We start from the raw sequence: 7424 nt of genomic DNA, 5'->3' as shown, positions 1-7424 counted from the left end.
AGCCGACTACTATGAGGTGGAGTCGATCCTAGACCACCGAGGCTCCCGGTCGCGCCAGGAGTACCTCGTGTTGTGGCGTGGCTATCCGGAGGAGGAGGCCAGCTGGGTCAAGGCCAAGGACCTCAACGCCGACGGGAGGGTGGCGGAGTATTGGGCCAGGCAGCAGGCCAGCCGTGGCCTCTGAGAACGAGGCTGGGCCCGGCGGCACCTCTCGACGCGCTGGCGCGCAGAGGATTTATTCCCCGCCTTGCATTTCTCTGCGCACAGGTGCGCAGAGCTTTCATGCCACGGTTTACAACTCTCTCCGCAGACGGCGGCGCCGGCGCCTCCACCACTGCAGCACCGCCCGCCTACACAGTCAGATACGAGCACACACGGTCAGGGCAAGGGCCACGCAGCGCTGTTGCCTACTCCTCCAGGTACAGGTCGTCCTCGTCGTCGTCCACCTCCTCCGCCACCGACACCTGCGATGCGCGGGTCCTGGGCCTCGAGGGACCCGCCTCCGGCTCAGTCGCCACCATTTCACCCTCGCGCTCTGCAGCCGCCGCCACCTGGGCATCGCTCTCCTCGACGATGCTCACGCAAATGTCCTGCGCCATGCCCTGCGGCAGGCGCACCGGCAGCTGCCCCCTCGGCAGGCCGTCGGCAAGACGGAGGATCGCGTCCTCGACACGTCCTTGGGCGTAGTACGCCGCCAGCAGGTCGAGAGCGAAGGGCATCGGAACGCCACTGCCGTCACTCTCGCGGACGGCCGCCGCGCCTGCGGTGTGGTTGCGCAGGGCAAGCGTCCTCTGCTCGCCCGTGAGCTGGTCAAGGGGGCGCTCGCCCCAGCAGTCGCGCTGCTCCCAGCTTGCGCAGCCCGAGGGAAGCACCGAGGCAGCCACGCAGCCCTTGCGGCGCTCGTAGCAGCCGGTGCAGGACAGGACGGGCTTCTTGCTGGGCAGGAGCGGGTTGGCCACCACCATATCGAAGCACCTGCCGGCAACGAAGGGGCTAGAGGTCAGCTGCTGGCCTGCGACAAGATTCCGAACCCGAGCAAGACTCACTTGATGCCGAGGCGGACGCAATTGTCGCACGGCACAGGACGCTCCCGACGATGCTGGGGCAGCTCGTTCCAGCGGCGACCAACGTGCAGCTGGACGCGGGAGAGGAAGATCTTGGCCTCCAATATCCAGGGGGACAGGCAGTCCAGGCGCACCTCCGCCAGCAGCGTCGTCACGGGCCTCGCGTGGGCGTAGGCAATGACCTCGGCCATCGTGTGGCCAGCCTGCAAAAGAGCACGGGAGGACACGGGCGTCAACCTTGCGCAGAGGAGTCCTGGCCTCGCAACACCCCTCTCCGCAATCCGGCACTCACCACCACGCGGTTCTTCTGGCGAGGGGCATCGGGAGCCAACCTCTTCGCGGACGGCAGCCTAGCCTCGGGGAGCGGGTACGACGATGCCTTGCGTTTGGGCGCCGTCACCGCGGCCACGCTGGAGAGGAAGTCGAGGCCGGGCGCGTCGGAAGGCGCGGATTCCTCGACGCCGCTGCCCCAAGCCGCAGGCTGAGCGCCGTCATCGGCCGCCACGACGGGACCATCGGCGGTGGCGGCTGCGTTCGACGCCGGCGCGGCGGTCTCCTCCGGCGCGGTAGTCGCCTCGTCGCCGGAGATGCCGTCGGTGTCGATCGGAGCCGGGCCATTGCGCGAGGCGCTGGCCGAGTCCTCCAGCGAGGCCATGGCGTCGAGCGCCCGAATCTTGGCCTCTAGCGGGGAGCGCTTCTTGACCCCACACGCGAGGAGGGCCTCGTCGAGAGCCACGGAAGCACGCTCCCACCATTCCTCGCGCAGCACCGACAGCTTCAAGGCGAGCTGCTGCTTGAGGTCGAGGAACCCGTGGTCCAGGTGAAAGGCAGGCGGCGCGGTACCGTACTTGAGCTGCGCGGCCGCGGAGGCGCACAGCACCCAGTCGCCAGGCGTCTCGTACTGCAAGAGACCAGGGGACAAGAGAGGCGTCAGCGGAGGAAGGCCTTCCGACGCACAGCAACTCCCATCTCCGCGGCGACGACGCGACCACGGCTCACTCACGCAAAAGGAGCAGGCTGCGGGCCTCCGCTCGGGCTTGTTCCTCCTTCTCGTGCTTGGCGGCAAGCTCGTACCGCACCTTCCAGTTGTCCTGCTGGCGGATACCAGCCACCAAGTCGCGGCGGGCCGCAGCACCGAACGGCGAACGCGCCCAGTGCCAATCGACGTACTCGCAGCAGTCGACCAGGATGCACTCCTTGTCGACCTCGGTCATCGTCGAGGGGTCGTAGACGTGCGGGCCGAGCGCAACGAGCTCGTCGGTAGGGCGGGAGTAACGGCTGGACATGGTGCTGGCGGATTGGGAGATGGTGGTGGTGGGAGGCAAGCCCAAATGGGCCGCGTCTCCCTCCACAAAGGGCCGCGCGGCGTCTTCCGCTTCGCAGGAGCTCAGCTCTGAAAGGGGGGGGTAATGTCACAGCCCTGGCCCAATCGGGGCTGAGCGGCGCGGGCCAGCGGGGCAGAGGATTTCCGGAGCCGAGGTGAATTCTCTCCGCGCGGCCGCGGAGAGGAATCATCGGGCCGCCAGCAATCCTCTGCGCGTTGGGAGACGTCGGCACGCACCGTGCGGATCCGCAGTTGCTCCTGCTGGCAGGAGGATGCTTCGGATCCGCACCGAGGGTCAAGGGCTAGGCTTCGGGCACGACGGTGGCGTCCCACCTCGGAGCAACGCCCTGGGATGACAATGGAGGACAATAGGACAATAGAGGCCATTTCTGATTGGTCGAGGCAGGGATGCCTCGACGCCGTAGGTAGACAGTATATAGCCTAGTCCTCCTCTGCGTCGGTAGACTGGATGCCTCTCATCCAGTCTAGTCAATACCAGTCCTCACCGCTTGCTCGTCTTCCATCGACGTGAGAGCCCGAGGCTACCGTTGTCTAGCAATTACGACGCCTATCGACAGATCACCATCGCCAGCTCACTTCCGTAGTCACCCTTGACCGTGGACGCCTGCCAACGGTGCTCACAGCCGCCCTCGGTATCAACCCGCCGTTCCCGAACCTCGCTCGCGCCTCTGACGGGAGCACCGAAGCGATCGCCCTCCGACGCGCAGAGACTTCTCCGCCCCTCGGACAATCTTCTGCGCACTCGCTAGGTCGACCGTTACACCGCTCAGTTTCCCGACGGCAGTCCGAGGGCACGTCGCGCGTAGTTGATGTCCCTACCGAGGTCGTTGCGGAAGGAGATCTCCGCCTGCGTGAGCGGCGTACCGGTGCACGACGCCTGCTGGTGGCCGCGGTGACCACAACGGTGACACTCAGTGCCGTCGGCCGGCTCGGTGCCTGGTGCGAGCGGGAACTCATCCTCCGTGGTCGGGCGCGAGACGGTGCGCGGGTGGCGCTGCTGGTAGGCCGCCTTTTTCTGCTCGTAGACCCTGTGACCGTCAGGCGTATCCGGGTGCGTGCTCTGGCCATTGCGAAGCAGAACTGCGAGGCGCTCGCGAGCGGAGAGCGAAGCGAGAGGACGCGTAGGTGACGGAGTTGGACTCGGAGGATAGGGAGCCGGGCGTTGGCGAGGCGGACTCGGTCGGTAGCTTGGGCCGACACCGTTGTAGGGAGCAGGGGGGCCGTTGGGCTGAGAGGGGTACGAGCCATCGCCGATGCGGCGTTGGGCGGGGACGAGGACCGGCGCGGACTGCTGCCAAAAGTGGCGCATCTGGTCGACGTCGACCTCGACCTCGGCGTACTTGTCAGCCGTGCGCTTGACGTAGTCCCACGACTCCTCGATGCGCTCGAGTTCACCGATGCGGCCGATCTTACGCTCCTCGTCGATGGCTTCCATGAGCTGCGGGTGATTAACCTTGCGCATCGCCGCGACGACGTCTGCTACGTTGGTCGTGGTGCCAGGAAGGGCGACGGTCTGACGGACAGCGCGGGGCAAGCCGTGGATAAGATGCTCCGCGCGGAAGCCTTGAACGACGTGCTTGTTGCTGACTCGTCGGTCGGCAGCGGCGATCTCGTCGAGCAACTTGTCATAGCCCTTCTTGTCCTTGATGATGTCGTACTTGCTGAGCTCAGCGGCTTTGCTCTGGAAGCGTAGGAAGGCACCGAAGCTGTAGCCGTCGATGGCCTCGTCGCCGTACTTGCTAAGGAACTCCCTCTCGAGTGCTTGGAACGACGCCTGCGTGCTCACATCGAGCCCATCGAACCACGTCTCGGCGTCGTCCTCCATTAGGAGCTTGAAGACGAGGGCCTTCTTCCCGTCATCGTCGTATTTGCGATCCAAACAGTAGAGCTCAAACTGGCGGAGCCATTTACGGGCTGGCTGCTCAACGGGCTTGCCGCGGTACGGGGCCGGCATGCCCCCAAACGACAGGCGGTCGCGCTCGCGCTCGCGCTCGAGACGGTCCTCGTACTTGGCCATGACGCGGTTGAGCTCGAGCTGGGCGGCACGGAGGGCTTCCTTGGTCGCCTGGAATGCCTCGCGGCGGAGGTGTCGGAAGGTGCGGCTGTCGAGTGGGAACGGCGCGCCTGGGAGTGACGCAGTGGAGACGATGGAGAGAGTCGATTGGCCCGTGGGCTCACGAGAGCGAAGGGAAGGAGGCTCGGAGAGCGTCGAGGTTGTCGGCGCAGGAGTCGAGTGGTACGAAGGTGGAAGAGGGATCGACGCTGCGAGCTCAAGCGTCGAAAGTCGAGCTTCGGGGAGAGGGACCGGCGAGAGACGAGACGGCGTTGCCACCGCAGCGACGGCCTGGCTGGACCCGTAGGACGGAAGCCGCGATGCTGGAAGCCGAGGAGCGGGGAGTCGAGCAACCGGACGGGTCGAGTGGTCAACTGGGTTGAAGACCAAAGGCGGCGGCCTACTTATACTGGCGTACTCGCGCTTGCGGGTGGCTGGTCGAGGCGCACGGAGTAGCGGTGCGAGAGCTGCAGCTTCGGCCTCGGCGGTGGCCTCTGCTTCGTTGTCGGTAACTCGGATACGGCCTGGCGAGGTCTGAGCCCGTTGAAGAGTCGGTCGCGGCGACGATAGAGCTGGACTCGGAGTCTCAGACGGCAGCGGAGTCAAAGGTGAGGAGGAGCGCTGCATGCGCTGGATCGCGAAAAGTAGCCGCTGCGAGCGAGGTAGCGCGCAGGGTGGAGCGGAACGGGGGAGCGGTAGCCGCTACGGTTTGAGCCGCAGGATAGGTCGGTTCGGTCGGAAGCGACGATGCGACGGATGCGAGGGATGCGAAACCGGCTCAGGACTGAGGAGGATCTGCAAGATGCGAAGGGTCACTACGAGGCGGGGCCGGATGGAGGAACTGCGAGCTGCGAGGAGGTACTGCGATGGATCGGTGGCGAGGCGCGCGCGTGCTCGTCGAAAGCCTGCGCAGAGTCGAATCGATGGAGCACTACAGTAGGCCGAGAGAGCTGCTACAGGTCGTTGGTGCGTAGGAGCAAACGGGTGATGGTGATCACTCCCCGTAGGGGTCTCCAAACTGAAAACGAGCCAAAGCAAGGGAAGCTGGATTCGGAAGGTGGTGGTTCGCTGGCAGGGGGGATGCGCGCGCGCGCGAGGCTAAAATACAGGAAATGCTCGGAAATCGGAAATGCGAAAATGCGCGCCTCGGAGCCGTTGGCAGCGTCACGGTCAAGGACCGCTACCCCATCCCCCTGATCTCGGAGCAGCTGGACCGGCTGGCTTGCGCGGTAGTCTTTACCAAGCTCGACCTCCGCAGGAGCCTACAACCTGCTCCGCATCGCCCCTGGCGATGAGTGGAAGACAGCGTTCCGCACGCGGTACGGCTCCTTTGAGTACCTCGTCATGCCCTTCGGCCTTTGCAACGCCCCCTCGACGTTCCAGGCGCTGATGAACGAGGTCCTCGGGGACCTCCTCGACGTCTTCGTCCTGGTCTACCTCGACGACATCCTCATCTTCAGCAAGAACCGCGAGGACCACGCGGGACACGTCCGCGCTGTCCTCGACCGACTGCGCGCCAATCGGCTTTACTGCGCACCTGGCAAGTGCGAGTTCTTCCAGGATGAGGTCGAGTTCCTCGGATACCGCGTGTCCAACCGCGGTGTGACGATGGACCCGAAGAAGGTTGAGGCGATCACGGAATGGCCCGAACCGCGGAGCATCCACGACATACAGGTGTTCCTTCGGTTTTGCCAACTTCTACCGGCGCTTCATCCGCCACTACTCCCGCGTTGTCGCGCCCATCACGGCCGCCCTCCGCGGCAAACCGAAGGGCGCTATCGAGCTCTCCGCGGAACAGCGCGACGCCTTCACTCGACTCAAGAAGGCATTCACGACAGCGCCGGTGCTCCGGCACTTCGACCCGTCCCTCCCAACGGTGATGGAGACGGATGCCAGCGACTACGTTGTTGCCGGCGTGCTGTCGCAATGGGTGCCGAACGCAGAAGAGCACGCCGCCTCTCCCCCGCGGGCGCGCACCCACACGCTGCACCCGATCGCGTTCTGGTCGCGCCAGATGGTCCCCGCGGAGCGCAACTACGAGATCCACGACAAAGAACTCCTCGCCGTTGTCAAAGCCTGCGAGGAGTGGCGGCACTACCTCCACGGCATCTCCGCTCCTTTCGAGATCCTCACGGACCACCAAGCGCTGGAGTACTTCCAGACGAAACGGAACCTGACGCGTCGCCAGGCGCGCTGGGGCCTCTCCCTCGGAGAGTTCGACTTCCGGATCACATACCGCCCGGGCGTGGACGGTGGCAAGCCGGACGCGCTCACCCGACGCTCCGATCTACACCCCAACGCTGGAAAGCACTACAGCGCCGCGGAGCCAGATCCGGCCAACCACGCGGTGCTCCTCGACCGCGGCCTCTTTGCCAAGTCCAACCAGCTGTTGCCCGCAAGCGAGTTCCTCCAGGATGTGATCCGAGGGACGGCCTCCCTCGACCCGGGGAAGGCCGAGTCCCTCGGACTCTCCAAGAAGGCCGGTGTGTGGCTCACCGCGCAAGGGAAATGGTACATCCCGCCCGCGCTGGTGCCGCGTGCGCTGCAATTGTCCCACGACTCGCCCGCGGCAGCACACCCGGGCCTCCGCGGCACGACCGTCGCAACCCAGCGCCAATTCTGGTGGCCCACGCTCGCGCAGGACGTCATACAACACGTGTCGACATGCTCCGCGTGCGCTAGGGCCAAATCTCCGCGGCACAAGCCTTACGGCTTCCTCCGGCCGCTCTTGGCGCCTGACCGCCCGTGGGGCTCCATCACCATGGATCTCATCGAGGGACTGCCGCCGTCGACCACCGGCGACGGCAAAGCAACCGCGGACTCCATCCTGGTAGTGGTAGACAGGCTGACCAAGTACACAGTGGCCTTACCCACCGTGGCCACCGCCACCAGCAAGGAGCACGCCCGCCTCCTCGATGACCATGTCTTCTCCCATTTTGGCTTGCCAGACCAGATCATCTCC

At 65.5% G+C, this 7424-nt stretch overlaps 3 protein-coding genes across 3 annotated transcripts; 1 reads left to right on the top strand and 2 right to left on the bottom strand.

The window, feature by feature from the left end:
- Positions 1-407: 407 nt before the first annotated feature.
- PFL1_06823 (uncharacterized protein) lies at positions 408-2350 on the bottom strand (the record flags this gene model as incomplete). The annotated part of the gene is made up of 4 exons (XM_007884370.1): positions 408-975; positions 1047-1267; positions 1357-1965; positions 2144-2350. The coding sequence occupies 4 exons, from the start codon at positions 2348-2350 to the stop codon at positions 408-410; spliced, it is 1605 nt and encodes a 534-aa protein (XP_007882561.1).
- Positions 2351-3175: 825 nt separating this feature from the next.
- PFL1_06822 (uncharacterized protein) lies at positions 3176-4426 on the bottom strand (the record flags this gene model as incomplete). The annotated part of the gene is made up of 2 exons (XM_007884369.1): positions 3176-3489; positions 3586-4426. 2 exons carry the CDS (start codon positions 4424-4426, stop codon positions 3176-3178), a joined length of 1155 nt encoding a protein of 384 aa, XP_007882560.1.
- A 1380-nt stretch (positions 4427-5806) lies between these two features.
- On the top strand, positions 5807-7144 carry PFL1_06932 (uncharacterized protein; the record flags this gene model as incomplete). The annotated part of the gene is made up of 3 exons (XM_007884368.1): positions 5807-6136; positions 6234-6999; positions 7104-7144. The coding sequence occupies 3 exons, from the start codon at positions 5807-5809 to the stop codon at positions 7142-7144; spliced, it is 1137 nt and encodes a 378-aa protein (XP_007882559.1).
- Positions 7145-7424: the final 280 nt, after the last annotated feature.

This window comes from Pseudozyma flocculosa (assembly GCF_000417875.1).
Source record: "Pseudozyma flocculosa PF-1 unplaced genomic scaffold scaffold00035, whole genome shotgun sequence".
In the NCBI taxonomy this organism is placed as follows: Eukaryota; Fungi; Basidiomycota; class Ustilaginomycetes; order Ustilaginales; family Ustilaginaceae; genus Pseudozyma; species Pseudozyma flocculosa.
Note: the sequence above shows the minus strand (reverse complement) of the source record. Positions and strands in the feature narration are given on the sequence as shown.